This window comes from Sturnira hondurensis, unplaced genomic scaffold (genome assembly GCF_014824575.4).
Source record: "Sturnira hondurensis isolate 20B ecotype Veracruz unplaced genomic scaffold, ASM1482457v3 Scaffold0000780, whole genome shotgun sequence".
NCBI lineage: Eukaryota > Metazoa > Chordata > Mammalia > Chiroptera > Phyllostomidae > Sturnira > Sturnira hondurensis.
The window spans coordinates 14,757,350-14,773,996 of record NW_028073411.1 but is presented as its reverse complement, the minus strand read 5'-3'; the positions used below and the strand labels follow the sequence as shown (position 1 = coordinate 14,773,996).

The 16,647-nt window shown below is 49.3% G+C and overlaps 1 protein-coding gene across 1 annotated transcript in view; it reads right to left on the bottom strand.

Annotated features, from left to right (window-relative positions):
- Window positions 1-16,647, bottom strand: part of CLNK (cytokine dependent hematopoietic cell linker) — a 124,814-nt gene that overhangs the window by 68,472 nt on the left and 39,695 nt on the right. Inside the window, exon 3 of the mRNA XM_037045848.1 lies at window positions 700-774. Within this exon, the coding sequence (XP_036901743.1) occupies window positions 700-774 (75 nt within the window). The remainder of the gene's footprint in view (window positions 1-699; window positions 775-16,647) is intronic.

Sequence of the window (16,647 nt, the reverse complement as noted above, 5' to 3'; positions counted from 1 at the left end):
TTTCCTTTGCTTAAATGTGGTCTTGGAAAGAGTTCAAGTGTTCTGTTTCCGAGGCATTCATTCACTTTGCTTAGGAAAAATATTTCTTCAAGCAGATCTTAGGGTCCCAAGAATGCTCTTGTGCCCGGCCCATAGTGAGAACTGAACGAATGTCTGGCGATTGACTTGGGTTGAAGTAGATTGGGATTCAAGGTCTGGTACGGCACTGGGAGACCCTCAGGCACAGAGACTGCTCCTGCAGGCCCTGGTGAGGGGGTTCTGTCTGGTACAGGAAGATCCCCACCCCCTCAACACCCCCGGGGTGTTGCCCAGGACAGATTGCTGGTCTGTGACCCAGCTGGACCTGACTTGGAATCAGTCTCTTGCTACGGATTTTACCACGTCTACCCCAATTCCAGGCTCGCACACATGGCTGTGAGCTCGTGCCTCCAGGGCTCGGTCTTGCATCTCTGCATTCTCAGTGACCTCTGCAGGCTTGATGTCATAGTTGGTCAGTCAGGGTCTTGCTCAGTGGACAAAGGGAAGAAACCACACAGGCAGGCGACCCCCCACAGTCCCCTTGCCAGCGAGACTCACACCCTGATTGGCGGTGCAATTCTATCACACCGACTGTGTGCACGCGTATGTGAGACGGTCAGCTTGTTTCCCACAGAATCAAATATTTCACTTCTCTATTAATCGTCAAGAAAATGTTCTCACCTAGTTTTTGGCATAGTGGTGGTGCTCTGGAATTTCAGGTCTCCAGACCCGTCTTTCATCTCCCTTCTGTTGCCCCTGGGGTGAAAGAAAGGAGAGTGTAGTCAGGAAGCAGCAAGGGGCCAGGGCAAAACAATTCAGTAAGTGCCTTCGTTCATAGAAACACCTGCCCAGTCACACACATTTTCCAAATTTGTCTTTGTGTGGTTCCATTAGGGTTAAAAAAAATCCATGTTTTAAATAACTCAGTTGCTTTGGACTATTATTATTTTTTTAACATTAGAGCTTTGTATTACAGGGGGCAGCAGTGGGGGAGAGAAGTGCCCCAGTCAGGACGAGCACGTGGTCTGCTCCCCGACGTTAGCAAGGTCGCTGTGCTGTGGGACCTGCCTAGACTCTATGCATCTCCGGGACGTTGCTCTGTGAGGTGAAGGGCGTCACCCCCTCAGCACACGGTCAGACGGGGACAGCGCCCGAGGGCCAACGAGTGTTCTAGATGTTTTTCTACCTCAGCTGAGTCCTACCCCAAACTAGCAAATGCCACCAGGTGAGGAAGGCAGACTATTGATTTAACAACGGCACCTTGGATGCAGGCTTATTGATTGAACTCCTGTGTAATTTAGGCACTTGGCTGTGGCATTTTCCATGAAGAGATTAAACTATTGTAAATGGAGTGGATTTGTTAAAATTCATTAAGGCCTATATTATCACAACTCTCACTGTGTTATACTGTATTTAAGGAGCCACCCAGAATATACCTTCTTTTCTTTTGCAGGTGCTTCGTGAGTATTGTCATTGGTTTACTGACATACTCCTGTCCCCAGTGCCCTGCCACCTGGTGAGTGCCTGTGACTCATTGCCCTCCCGGTGTTCTCCCCTTGGGCCAAACTTTTTCTGGGACCCCGGACTTTCTCTACTTCCTCCCCCAGGGCTCTCTCAGGCACCTGTTGCTTCTCAGACACCCACTGGCATCTTTTCCTTCACTCTGACTCACCTAGGCCCAGTTACACCGCCTTCTCAGAGAAACCTCCCGATGGGAGACTGGCTCCTCACCGCACTTGTCTGAGTTGAAATCTAACTTTCGTCATAACTTGCAGTTGTCATCATGTCCTGTGAGCCTACTGGTCTACCTCTCGAGAGCTTTGCAGAGCTCGGCCCCCCGGGGCCCTGGGTCGGTGCCTGGCCCACAGTGAGCTGACGTGGACATGCGTGACTGCACACCTGAAGAAAGGGCTCCAGGGGCTGCCTAACCATGACAACGCCTCTCTTCCCATCCAGGATTTTGTGTGCAGCCTGTTGGCTGCAATGTGATGAATAGAAAATCGAGTGAGTTGTGTGTGTATCTATCTATCTCTATCTCTATCTATCTATCAATCATCTATCTATGAGAGAGAGGAAGGGAGGAAGAGAGGGAGAGAAATGTGGATGTGAGAGAGAAACATTGGTCTACGGCCATACCACCCTGAACGCGCCCAATCTCGTCTGATCTCGGAAGCTAAGCAGGGTTGGGCCTGGTTAGTACTTGGACGGGAGAGAGAGAAACATCGGTGTGAGAGAGAAACATCAATCAGTTGCCTCTCATACATGGCCCAACTGGGGACTGAACCTGCAACCCAGGCATGTGCCCTGACTGGCGATTGAACTGGCGACCTTTCACTCTGTGGGACAGTGACCAACCAACTGAGCCCCACTGGCCAGGGCTGTTTGAATATATTTTGCCACTGTAAATAATTGTATTATTTCATTATTTCTCACTTTACTTTTTTATTATTTTATGATTTCAAAATTACTTAGTTGTGTTACTTAATGTATTTCGTTGTTTAACTGTTGTTATACCCAGGGAGAATTTGATTTATAAATCTGTATCTGCATTCTTATTTCTAAGTTCTAGAAATGAATGTCTGCTGCTGGGCCGTTCCAGCTGGTTGTCCTCCTGTGGCCCCAGGCCCTTCCTTCCGTCGCCCAGTTAGTTTCCAAACTAGCACCCTGGGCGTCTTTCCCTGCATCACTGCCAGGTCCTAACTGTCCGTCCCCAAATGTCTCTCATTCTGTCCCCACCCTTCACTCCCATGACAACACATAGTCCGAGTTCTCTTCTCATTTGTTTCCAGCCTGGCCTCGGGCATTAGCCCCCTGCTGACTTTTCTGGCCTCCTGGCCTCTTGGCCTCCATTCCATCCACCAAACGGCAGCAAGAACCGCTCTCTCGTGAGCAGAATACTATCAGTCACCTCCCGCTGGAAAAGCCTCAGCCACTTCCCGAGCTTCCACCTCGTTATCTAATCCAGGACTCCCTAAGCCTCGGAGTCACCCATCGGCCTGACGCCAGAGTGTCCTTCCTGTGCCCGGTGAACGGCCTAGTGTTCCAGCGCACTTCTGCGTAACATCCAGCTGAAGAGCCAGCCTGTCCTCCCGCGTGCTTTGATCTCTCTGACCCAGTCGATGATGTAGCCCCCCCCAACCCAAGCACAGGATGGTGGTCCCTCGTGAGAACTTGGAAGACGTTGGCACTGTCCCCTGCTGCATTCCCTGTATGATCACCAGGTGGACAGGAGAGCCAGGTTTCTCACTTCTGTAGAAGAGACACTGTCTTCCTTCTCTCGGCCTCTTGGGGAGGAAGTCCACCTGGTGGCCAGGGTCCTCAACAATAGGCGTAGTTGGTCTGAGAAGTGTGGTGGCCCCAGCTGAGTGTTCAAGAGTCTCCTGGGATGCTGGTTTGAGTCCAGCCTAACCAACATGACACTGTATTCATTTGCAGGGTCCTCCAAGGTCATGACCTCTATTCTGCCACCTGTCACTTTTTGGTTTAGCCTCACCATGAACTTTAACTTGGGCATCCATAAGATTTCCTTTTCCTTTATACAATCCAGGAGACTTAAACTTCATGGATTTTTTTCTTCCTTATAAACCCACAGGACTTTTTCTCCCTGACATCAGCTCTTCTATGATTATCACTTCTCTTAGTTTATGTTATCATACCCTCAGAAGGATGAGAAGACACTGCTGTGTTAGCATCTTCAGAGCCATCACGTGAACTATTGTTTCTTCTTTAAACGTGGTGCCGTACTGTATTAGCCACCCTTTGCTGTGTGTTATCACAACCATAGACCACATACATTTTTATCTCACAGATTTTGTGGGTTATCACAACCATAAACCACAGACATTTTTGCTGTGTGTTATCACAACCATAAACCACATACATACATTTTTATCTCACAGATTCTGTGGGTCAGGAATCTAGGGAAGGCTTTCCCCGGCCTTCTGTTTCAGGGTTTCTGTTGGGGCTGCCGTCAAGGTGTCAGCCAAGGTTGGGGTCTCATCTGAATGCTCGCCTGGGGGAGGGCTGGGTCTAAGAACACTTGACTGTTGGTAGGATTCAGATTCTCAGGGCTGGTTGGACTGAGAGCCTCAGTTCTTTGGTGTCAGTTGGTGGGAGGCTGTCCCCAGTTCCTTGTCACATGGGCCTCCCTCACATGGCTACTTGCTTTACTAAAATGTGCACAGCAAGAAGACAAGAGGGAAGTTACAATCCACAAAATGCAGCCACAGAAATGATGTCCCATCAATTTTGACACACCCTATTGTTTAGAAGCCATCTCAGGCTTGCTCACAGTGAGGGGAGGAGAGTATAGGGAGGGACATGAGCACCAGGACATGAGACAATCGGGAATCACACACATCGCCACACACTCAGTGTAGAAGTATGAGTAGAGATGACCCTTTTATAATATCCAGAAGGCTTTTTAGTTTTTTTTTTACGTGCAAATTTACAAACCAAATCAGCTAGAATCTTTCTGCAGCCTATTGTTTAAAAACCTTCTATGACTCCTGAAAATGTCAGGCCAATTTTCAAAAGTTTTTCAGCTAATTCTAGAAGACTCCAGCAAATACCAGAATAAACTGGTTCTCCAACTCTTGCCTGTGAGAGGCCATTATAATAATTTCCTACAGCAGCATGCCATACTTCCAACCCCCTTAAAATAGTCACCACATGAATGGTTACAAATGACTTCTCCAAGTGACTGACACCCACTTTGTTCATTTCATTTGGCCCCTTCGCTGTGTGGGGGACTGCGTGCCTGTCCACTGCACTCTCCCCGGGCACCTGAGCAAAGCTCAGTTTCTTGGGGATTCGATGCATGGCAGCCTGGGTGCTGGGCATGTTTTGCACGTTTGCACTGCTAAGCCTGGGAAAAACTGAAGGGTGCACACAGCCTTCTTGCCTTGTAGATTTTTTTTAAAAGCTTGAATTTGAATATATTCCCCTATGGCTTATTCTGTCAAGCTCACACAGCCCCGCCATTCACTCCTTGCCATCTTACATTTTTTTACTGGCTAGCTGGCCCCTGAAGATTTGAGCTGGTGACTCTCCCCAGAGAAGCTTGAGGGGAATATCTGCTCAACGATGAGTTGACACAATGGGATGTTTTGATTAGGACCCCTCACCCAGCCACATCGTTGGGCTGGTTAGTTTTATGTCACCTGGGCCAGGCTATGGCACCTGGGTGTTTTGGGTGACAGCTTGTTTCCCGAGCCCCCAGCCCCACCCTGGACCCTTTCCTTCTACATTCTCGTCAGCTCCTCCCGAAAGGCTGTCTCTGGGCGTGGCAGCAAAGCCCTCTGGCTCAAGTCCTTTGTTGAACTGAGGTGACATTGGGAAGCAGACTCTGGTGCCATCCTCAGATCAAATAGCTGTTGAGTAGCTCATGTGCTGGGTGTTGTATTAGGACTGGGGACACAGGTGGACGAGGCACAGAAGGTCCCACCCTCATGAAGCTGGGCAGCCACGCGAGGGAACCAAGCTAGTAAGCAAGGTGCTCACCCCTCTCTCACAGCTTCCTACCTTTGTTCACTGCTGATGTGAATGGCTACCCGTCCACCTGGCCCTGACCTGAGTTTCCCTTGGGCTCAGCTCTGACAGGTGCCTGTTGTGTTGACACCTGGCCAGGAGGTAGCCCCTCACTGACCCTCCCTCAGGCCACTTGGCTCCTCCTCCAGCTCTTCTGGGTTCAGGAAGAGGCTCTAGCTTCTTTACTGAAATGGGGCATCTTCAATTTTCAGAGCTTTCCACCTGCATCATCATTCTTGGTGGGCATCTGTCCCACCCAGACTCTGAGCTCCTGTCGTTCTCCTCCCATGGAAGAACAGCTGAGGAAATGTTTGTGCACAGGAAGATCCGTAGATGGGGTCAAGGATCTCTTGAAGGAATTGCTAATTCTTGTTCATGAAGGCAGAAAATGGATCCGGAACATGCTAGAATAGCCCAGCTCTGCCTACGGGTCTCTGATGCATAGTGGAGGGTGGTTTCTGAATTTAGCTCCTTCCTTTGCCAGAGTTGTAGCTTCAAAGATTCTCAGAGTTCAGGGCTTGATGGCAAGAGAGACATCATCTGCTTGAACCTGTTAATCCTATAGAGGAGACAATTCGGGCCCAGAGAAGGGCAGTGAGCTGCTTGTGCTAAGCAGATGCTGACAGAGAAGTTTCCGGCGCTGCTCCTGGCTCTGCGTGGGCCCAAGGTCCCTGTCACTTAGTCTCGCCTCCCCCATGCCAGTCTTCTAATTAGGTCTTCCTTTGTGCCTTCTAAATAAATTCTCCTCCTCCTTCTTCATCTTCTCGAGGAGAAAAAGAAAGACAAAGATAATCTAATTTAGCAAACCAGAAAGTAATCCCGAATCCTTTCTATCTGGGTTTCAAGAAGCCCTGTAAGACTCCTTTCCTCTTTTTAAAAAAAATTTTTTTTTTATTATTCGTTTCAGGCAGACGATGTTATAATTCGATACCTATATACACTACAAAGTGATCACCCCCCAAAGTCTAGTTACTTTCCCCTCTTTTTTTCCTGTTTAACTTTTGATTCAGCAAAAGAAAATGAACCAAAATAACAAAACAAGAAAAGAAGCCCGCGCCTCGCCTTTTCCAGTGCTTTTCCCTTCCTTTCCCTGTCGTGACCGCCAGGGGATATGGATCCTAAGAGATCATCAGGGCACGTAAAGAGCAAATACAATAACAACAGTGAATTACCCTCATTATAGGTCGGAGTTGTGTTCACAGTGGAATTTAATTTATAGATGGTCATGCCTGAAAGATTCTGGGAGACTGATAGAAAAGGACATGAGAAAGCAATGTGTGCATTTTAAAGAAAACTCTCAAGATGAAAACTTGGTGTGTGCTTGGTTAGCACACACACAATGGAAATACAAGAGTCAAAGGGATGGAGTGGGTCTGCTTTGTGGTCCGCAGCGGCCTGGGAGGGGACTCATGCTTATATGCAGGAGGGGCTTCCAGAGGATGAGTCCCCAAGGCCATATCCTTTCCTCCATCTCCGAGTCCAACACCTTCTGCCACCAGAGGGTCCAGAGACAGGGAGGGAGGAAACCGAGGGGAAGGGACTGAGGGGAGAAGGGGCAGGTCCACAATGCGCCAGCTGCCGGGCTTGGCCGTGCTGTCATTCCTCTGGGAACGTCGAGCACCGTCTGCAGGACTCTCTTCACGTCAGTCCCATCATGTCTCACTGTCTGCAGTCTGTCCACCACATAGCAGCCATGGTCTGCCCTCTAAAATCTGACTCTCCACGGCCCCCACTCAGTGGCAGCTGTCATGAGCAATTGGCCTGTCCTGGGAAGGACCTGGCCCCTCAGATCTCAGCATAATAATATCCCTGCCATGTCCCCAAATTTCCATGATGAAGAGGTCCATGGTTAACACGAAACACAGGCTTTCTTGTTCCCAAGCATCTTGTTGTTCCTTCTCAGCAACTGAGTATTGAGAGAGGTCAAGTACACTGCCTATGTCCCTCCTTGAAAAAAAAATGACAGTTAGTGCATTTCTGCATTTCTGGCTCTTGTTCTAGGCCACAGGAAGGGGCAGATGTGATGAGACAGAGCTGAGGTTTAACTCCAGATTTGTCCAGCGTCATGGTCTGAGGGAGGAGCGTGAGGTTGAAACCAGCCCCTGAGACTCGGGGGTAACGCACAAATCCGACCATGCTGCTACTTGCTAGCAACACTCTTCTCAATTATTCCTGCTGATACGTTATACTTAACAGAAGGAGGAAGAGAAGCCCAGACAGGCCAAATGCATTGCCTGTGGCCACACAGCTAAGTGCTGGAGCAAGTATTCCATATCAGGCCTGTCTGACTCAGACCATCGCTTTTTACTGCATCATGCTGGGTGTCATGGCAACGGAGAGTGGCCAGGGTCCCAGACTAACCCCCGGGCTTAGATGCTGCCCCTGGTACCCAGGCGCTTTCCCACCGCGATGAGCCGTGGGCCACAGCACAACTCTCTGAACATATTGTCTGGTTTGCAAGGCAGTTACCAAAAATCAATCAACCCCGGAGAGCCAATCCTTGCAACACATCCTCTCCTCTCTGTGCTTCCCAGGGTCTCTGTGGCAGCATCACCGGACCCTGGGGGCATCCAGATTTTGCTGTGTTTTGAGAGCATGGTGAGAATTAAATGAGATATTGTGTGCAAAATGATGAGAATAGTGCTTGGAATTTACTGAGTCCTCAATGAATATTTGGGCTGGAAATTTTAATCACAATTAGTTCAGCGGTTGGGGCATTTCAGTGACCATCACAGAGATTCTTGCCTGGAACAAAGCACAAAAGGATCCTGGTCTTTGGAAGGAGAAGGCTGACTATCATAATCAGCAGGCAGGTGTGTGGGCAGGTGATGTTCCAAGGGGCGGTTGAGGTGGGCCTCACGGAGCTGGTGGCAGCTGGGAGGAGGTACTGCGGGGCCAGCTAAAGGCGTCTGCAGGAGGAGCACTCAGGACCAAGGTGAGAAGAGGGAGGATGGTGGGTGGTGAGAGGGGGCTGGGTGAAGCTGAGAAGCAGGTGCACACCTGAGGAGTTGAATTGGGGGAGGAGGCAGGCATGGCTGAACAGCAGTGAGTGCAGGGATGGATTGGGAAGATGACCCAGGAACTTGTGGGGGAGTGAGGACAAGTGGGGTCAGGTCCCGCGGTCACTGGGAGGCCTTGGGCTCCAAAGAACATGAATCTACGCAGGATCTTGGACAGAGGGACCCACTGACATCACTGGGGTTCCCACCGGCTCTCTCTGAGTGCTGGTTTGAGAAGACGTGGACCTTTGGGGATCAGGGAGAAGCAGGGAGACCTGGTGGGAAGTTTTGTGATACCTCGGGAAGGAATGATGCTAGCTGGGACCCAGGGCCTCGGGGTGGGGAGGGAGAGAGCCCCCAGGGGAGGCGTTGTTATCCCAGTAACAATGGCTGAGACGGGCGGTTTCCTCTCCCAGACCCGCTCGCAGAATTAATCTCTCCTTAATGTGGGTTCCCTTGGAAATCATTAAAAGATAAAGAAGATGTGGCCCATATCCACAATGAGATATGGCTCAGACATAAAAAGACAGAAATCTTGTCATTTGTGACGGCGTAGATGGACCTAGAGGGTATTATGCTGAGTGAAATAAGTCAGACAGAAAAAGACAAATGCAGTATGATTTCACTTATATGTTGAATCCAAAAACAAAACAAATGAACAAATGAACCAGAAACAGAATCATAGATACAGAAAGGCGAGTGACAGTTGCCTGTGGCGGGTGGGGGGGTGGGGGGGTGGGGGATGGGCAAAAAAGCTAAAGGAGGGCGAGAGGCACACTTCCAGTTTCGAAATCGGTGTGTCAGAGGGAGGTCATGTGCAGCACGGGGAATATAGTCCGCAATATTGTAATAAGTCTGTACGGTGACAGATGGTTACTAGACATCACAGTGATCACTTCATAAGTTATGTAAATGTAGACTCGCTATGCCATTCACCTGAAGCGAATATTACATTGTATGTTGGCTGTACTTTACTAGTAGTAAAGAAGCAAGTTTCCCAACCTTTTATGTTTCCCCTGTTCCCTCGTGCATTGTTTAGCTGACTGCTTGGCTCTGTCTCCGACTGCCTGCTCCACTGGAGCACAGACCAGGTTGTACGTAGGATTCCAGAGGAGTCCGGGAGCCAAGGGGCTGACGGGTGGCCTGAACGCCCAGGAGCCCGCAGGCAGCCTCTGCCCCGCCCTCTGCTTGCTGTCTCCAGACTAGTTCCTCCAGCCGTAAAATGAGAATGCAGATTAGCTGAGCGCGGAGGTTCGTTCTGGCTCAAATTTCGGTGGGTTCAGTGGCAAAGTTTTCTCCCTGGCAGAGGCCTGGATCAGCTTTGTTGATAGACTAACTGAAAGTGATGGAGAGAATGTTAATCAGGCAGGTTTATTTTAAAACTGTACTGTGTCCAAAGCTGTGATGTTGTGAACAGCACAAACACCGAGGAAACATTTTTCCAGTGTTCTGAGTATTTTCCGATCAGCAGAGAAGCTGCCCATGTCCATGACAAACCAGTGAGATCTGGCACACTCCTTTGTTGTTTTGCTTTGTTTTGCTCATTAATGTAAAGGAAAATATCAATCACTATTGATGTCAGGACTGTATTTATCTGTCACTTTCAACCCTAGGTTGGCCAGGGATGTAAGAGTTCAGCAAAAATCAATGAAATAATTTTGCCCGAATCAATGAGCTATAGGGAAACATACAATAAAAAATGATATATTTCATATGATCTCACCTATAGGAGGGACCTAATGAACAAAACAAATGAGCAAAATAAAGCCAGAGGCATGGAAATGAGGAACAGACTGACAGCGACGAGAGGGGAGCGGGGGAGGGGAAAAGGGGAACGAGGGGGAAAGGTCTGATCAATGCACAGGTGTCAGTGACCCACGGACCTGGACAACAGGGCGGGGACTGACTGTGGGGTGGGGGCGGGGCAGGGGAGAGCCACGGGGGAAGATTGGGACAACTGTAATAGAACAATAATAGCCATGACTGGTGTAGCTCAGTGGATTGAGCACGGGCTGCGAACCAAAGGGTCACCAGTTCCATTCCCAGTGAGGGCACATGCCTGGGTTGCAGGCCAGGTCGCCAGTAGGGGGTGCTCAACAGGCAACCACACACTGATGTTTCTCTCTTTCTCTCTCTCCTTCTCTTCCCCTCTCTCTAAAAACGAATAAATAAAATCTTTTAAAAAAGAACAATAAAAAAGGTATATTTCATTATTATTTATAAATTACATACAATATGTTTTTTATATCTGCAAAATTTATCACAAATTTATGTACATATATCCACCTATGCATATATACAGTTTTCTCCCAGAGAGCTGTTTGCTAAACATTTGTAGAATTAACCAGAACACCTCCGGCTAACCCACCTGGAGCCCTTGCCATTTATGGTGCCCAGAATGAGCTCAGCCCAGGTGCCCGAACCTGCTGGTACAGGGCACATGCGTGACTGGACTCCGGGTCCCTGGCCTGGGGTGGAGGTCTCACTGCCCTGAGCCTCCTGTTTCTACTCTCCAAAGCCGGAACCCTTAGAAATGTCTCAGTCAACGTGCTATGAGGACGGGTGCCCAGTGGAAGTCCATCCTGTTCACGGTTCAAGAACAGGAGCACAAAAGGGCACAGCCCCTAGCATGAGGCTGCCTTGCCCCCTCCCACACCCCTCCGGCCTCCCTCAGGTACTAATAACTTCAGTGTGCTTCCCGTTTGCTGTTCTGCAAGACCACTCCCAGCATCGATCGTTTATCGCTGGAGGAGCATAAACCCAGGGCAGATCCTTGTTCAAATACCCTTTTCTTTTTCCCCTTAAAGAACAGAAATCTTTGTTACTAGGATTGATGTGAGCAAGAGAGGAACATGTCCAGAATCCCCCTATGAGCTGAAGTGGGAAGGTCTGGCTCCAGCCAGGGGACTGTCCGCGGCTGCCCAGCAGAGGGGCTCGCTGGCTGTGGCCATTCTGTGCTCCTTGTTTTCTGTGCTAGTGCTAGGCACTTAGTAGGTGCCCCAAACTCTCCTGTCATTTAAATGGTAATTAGATAGATAATAGTTGACATCTGCTCAGAGCATTAAAAAGAAAGACTTTAACAAACGATGCATGAGCCGAGCCAACTGTCTGAGCTTAGGATCTGATTCCCCAGTAACCTCTCCATGTTATTTTGTTTACCTGGAGCTATAGAGCCAGAAAAGAGAGAAAGAGAGGAAGCGAAAAGACTTTATTACTTCTCTGGCAGGCTCCCTTTGTGGTTTGAACACCCTGCCCCTCTCTTCCACACATGGGCAACAGATTTGGGGTTTCCCGTCCCCGGCGGTAGGAGGGTGGCGAGCGGGGATGGCGGGGGAGCAGGCTGTGCCCCTGGTGTCGGGATCACCAGCATTTTGGTCATGAAGGAAGGAGCCAATGAGCTTGTGCGAGAGGCAAGATGCTGGAGGCGGTTTCTTAACCACAGATTTGCCACAGGACCCGGCAGTCCCACAGCCAGCTGCGCGCCCAGCGGAGACCAAGACGGACGTCCACACGCAGAGTGGCACGTGGACGTTCTTTGCAGTACTAGCAGTCATGGGAGCCCCAAACGGAACATGACCTCAACGTCCACGGGCAGGTGAGTGGGCCCCAGCATGGGGTGGGGCCGTGCAGTGGGATGCTAGTTAGCAACACAGAAGAAAGAGCTGTCACATGCGCTACACCTCGGACAAACCTCAGAAACAGGTTAACCGAAAGGAGCCAGGTACGAGAGACTGCGTAATTCCATTTACACGAAGGGTCCAGAAAAGGCAAGGGTGTGGGGATGAGAGTAGATCTGCGGTGCCAGGGTCAGACGGGGCGAGGAGGTCGGCGGCCTGCCATTCACGGTAAATCGCCGTGAGAAATCTTACTGAGAAGACGGAATTGTTCCAAAAAAGATTTATGGTGATAGTTACAAAACCTGGTAAATTTACTAAAAAGTGATTGCATTCTTGAAATGGGTGACTTTTATGACGTGTAAAGAATGCTTAAATGCACTTGCTTTTCAAAAAGATCCAGGAGGAAACGATACATTGCCGGCATCCCTTAGCCTGGACCACGCATCGGCATCTCTTAGCCTGGACCACGCATCGGTGTCGGTCCCAGGCTCTGTCCTCGGCCACAGGGCAGCGGGGAGCGCTCTGCGCAAGCCCTCCCCTGGGCCGGAAGCCCATGCGGATCAGTCCGCTAGTGGAACGTGCTGGGTGGCGGACGCCTGCGAACCGACGCTATTATCCCAATAGCGTCCAGCTATCGGGGAAGGTGCTTGCCAGAGCCCTTTCACGTGAAATTAAAGTTAAGTGTAGTAACCACCTGTTAGGAAAAAGAAACTCCCTCTGATTTTAGGAATTTGGTGATTTTAAACCAATCAGGTGTGTGAGCTGCGGCCAGCAGACCAGGACTAGACATCAGTGAAAGTGTGTTTGGGTAATAATGACATGGTCGCTGCCTTGTTGGAAATAGAATTTAGTGTTACCACTACCATCCTTCTCAGAGCTCTCCTTGTGACAATGAGTTCTAACTGGTTTTTAGGATTAGCTTCACTTGCGCAAGAAACACAGGTGTGTGTGAGGTGGGGGTGGAGTGTAACTAGGGAAAAAGGAAAGCAAATAAAAACAAAAGGAAGGCGCCTATGTCCTCAGCATTATGAATGGATTAAATAGGCTGCCATGACCCTCACAAAGAACAAAACGCAAACAGAAGGACGTTCAACGGCAGTTGCTGTGTGCTTTACATACAGACTCTCAGGTAGTCTCCCAGACTACAGTGCCCTTATCCCCATGGTGCGGACGAAGACGCCGGGGCTAAGGGGCCGGAGGCAGCCTCCCCACCACGATAAAGAGGAATTGCAGGCTGGGACTATTCCTGCTTGGGCCAAGCCCGAGATTCTTTCCACAAAGCCCTGACTGAATAGTCACTAAGGGGTTCTAAGTGGGATGAAAAGAGGGGGCTTCAATAATGAGCCCCAGTTTCCTTTCCGCACAAGAATGTGAGACATCTGTAGCCTGAACCCTCCTTCCTCCTTGGTCTTCACAGCCAGGTGGGACATTGTGCGTATCCGGATAGAGGGAAGGGACTGCGCATGCCTCCTGCCTTTCATTTGCTGCCTTTCTCAGAGCCTCAGAGCTCACCAGGCATCGTCACGGAAGCCAGAGCCTGCAATGCAGAAATGGAAGGCTCTGTCCCCAAGTCATTCCATGGGCAGGAGCCAGAGATACCCTAGGCGGCCGCATGTTACTAGAAGTCTGCATTTTTTTCCTGGGGTGGGGTGGAGGGTGGCAGGAATGGCTTTATCCTTTTCAGCAAGTTGTTTTATACCCAGAATGTCCACATTAACATTGATGGCGTGAAGTCACTCACTCAGGTGCTGACTTAACTGTCTTGGAATTGTAATTGATCTCGTTGGGAGCTGCCCGGTGAGGCTCTCTCTAACCTTGCTGTCTTTCCCTTTCATTCTCCCATAAAGGTGCCCCATTCCCTGCGCCCGGGGGGCTACCAGCTCAGACCCATCAGGCTGCTTCTGCTCAGGCTGCAGGGCTCCCCGCATATCCTCAGCCAACTAATTAGTACTCATCCTTCAAAACCAGGATCTGGCTCTGCCTTCTGGAATGCACCTTGCCTGCCCATCCCCTCCGGTGGCCGTCTCCTGGTCCCCATGATCTTGGAGCTTTCTCTGCTCCTCATGTTGACCATATGTGACTATGACTGCCAGCCTGCTTGTGTGTCTGTCCCTTGAGAGAACGTGGAGACACTTGCTGGGGAGGGCAGAAACACACTAGCAATGTGTCTTGAGCCAGGGGGACTCGCGAGGGCAGGGACTGTGTGTCATTCGGCTTCTAATTCTTAGTCCCAAGCACAGTTCCTGGCAAATAATGGATGAATTAGAGATTTGTGGGATAAGGAATGGATGAATAAGTCTACGACTTCATCTGAGAAAGCTGAGTGTGTTTGGGACTGTTCATCTCGGGGTCTTTTAGTCAGGGGCACACTGCCTCTGTGCTACACGGGGCTGCTCCCAGAAAGGGGCCGCAGGTCAGAAGTGGACCAAGCACATCCAGGGAAATCGTTCTGTCCTTAGATTCTCCAAGCCAATGTCAGATTAGTTGTTATGATTCTGTCTTCACCAGGGAGACGTGAAGAACGAAATGTTGAGAGAAGAAGATACATGGACTGAAAAGTGGAGGAAAAGTCACTTTCCACTTGAGGCCTGGGGCTTGAGGCTTCTCAGCGAACTCTGTTGGTGCGCAGCAAAAAACTTCCCGACTTGAGCCTGTTGTCTGGTGATGAGATGCCGAGGCTCCGCAGGTAGGAGACGAGCAATTCTCAGGGTAATTGAACGCTCCATCAGTGTTCACGGAGGATCAGCCCTGAGCCACTGAGCCCGGGTGTTTCTGTGATTGTGATGCTGAGAAAATTTACAACCTTAAGTGCTTCTCCAATCACTGTCATCCGGGCAAAACAGGACTTGGAATTTGGAGTCAGGGTCAAAAAGCGAGTGGTTTGGGAACAATAGCTGCTTAGAGATCAAGAAAAAGAAAGTTTTTGTTTGGAGAATTGAGTCCTTCAATTCCAGGCCTGGAAACATTCCAGGGAGTAAAAAATCCTTAAATGTCTTTGGGCTCTACCCCTTTATTCGATAAATCCCCTACAGACTGTAAGGGGCATAGCCGGTGTGCACCCCCGGCTTGTAATAGATATTCCCATTGTACTGCTGGGGAAATTGAGGCTGCGGTTCTCCCCACTTAAAAGAGAGAGATGGTGCTGGAAAGCAGACTTGGGTCACCTGATGTGACGTGGCAGCTGCTATGGCTCATGGCTGACTGTGACCACAGCGTAGGGGCTCTGGCCCAGCGAAAGCTGGTCTCGGCACAACCCTCAGTCAAGATGACATGGGGACAGAACAGGAGCCCTCAGAGAACAGCCAGTGTGTCTGCACTGCAGGGGCTGGAGGTTTTACTGGCTCTTCACTGAGAAACCGCAGGACTTCGCTAGCAGAACCCCTTGTCCTGGTGTGGTGGAGGAAACCGTAGTACAAATGCATAAAAAATCTATACCACAAAATTTACCTATTTTAAGCATACAACTTAATGATTTTTATTAGGTGTGTTATTCCCCAGTAAAGTTGTTATAATATTATTTAAAAATCTTTAAAGAAAGAAAAAATGACAGATGGAAAAGAATACATACTGTCTGATTCCATTTGTATAAAACTTTAGAAAATCGCAAATTAATTTATAGTGACAGAAAGCAAATCAGTGACCACCTAGGGATGGGTGTGGGGCGTAGGGTGGAGTAGAATGGGAGGGAGGGTGATGAAAAGTGCTAGGAACTTTGGGGGACCGATGTGTTTACTACCTTAATTGTGGTGGTGGTTTCAAGGGTGTATTCATATGTTAAAGGGCACAATTTGATGTGTTTTGACCTATGTGTAGTTCCGCTCTATATCAATAATGCCTCAATTAAAATGTTTAAAATAATCTATACTCTACAGACTTCTCATCCCAGAGAATGAATCTTCCTTAAGTCCATTAACTCATCGGTAGATTTAATGAGTTCCTGACTGAACAAATCACTTCAAGGGGTTTTAGGTGGATGCCCAGGTTGGAGAGGGTGGAGGAGCATTGGTGCCAAGATTCAGGGCACGTAAACGCAGAGAAGCAGCTGCCCGACAGAGGGTTCTGTTAGTAAAGCTCCACTCATTTCTTCTTTCAATAAACACTTGTTGAGCAACGGCTCGGTGCCCTTGGGCTGTGTAATGCGGTGCTCAGAGTAAGGGTTCTGGGGTCTGGCTGCCTGGGTTCGCATGTCAGCCCCTAACCTTGTAGTCGTGTGGACTTTGGAAAGCTCAGTGCCCGTTTCTAAGCCTCGGTTTCCTTGTCTATAAATCAGGTGCAGCAGCAGCATCTACTTCATTGCGGACTTGAAAAGACTACGTAAGATGTTATCGCACACACTATAAGTGCTCAGTGAATTTTAGATATTATTATTTTTAAGTGTCAGGCACACAGTGATATAATACATAAAAAATTTGTGCCCTGACCCCCAGGGCCTCTCAGGTGTGCATGAAGGGCTGCGATGTGGAATCTACGGCTGCTCCAGGGAG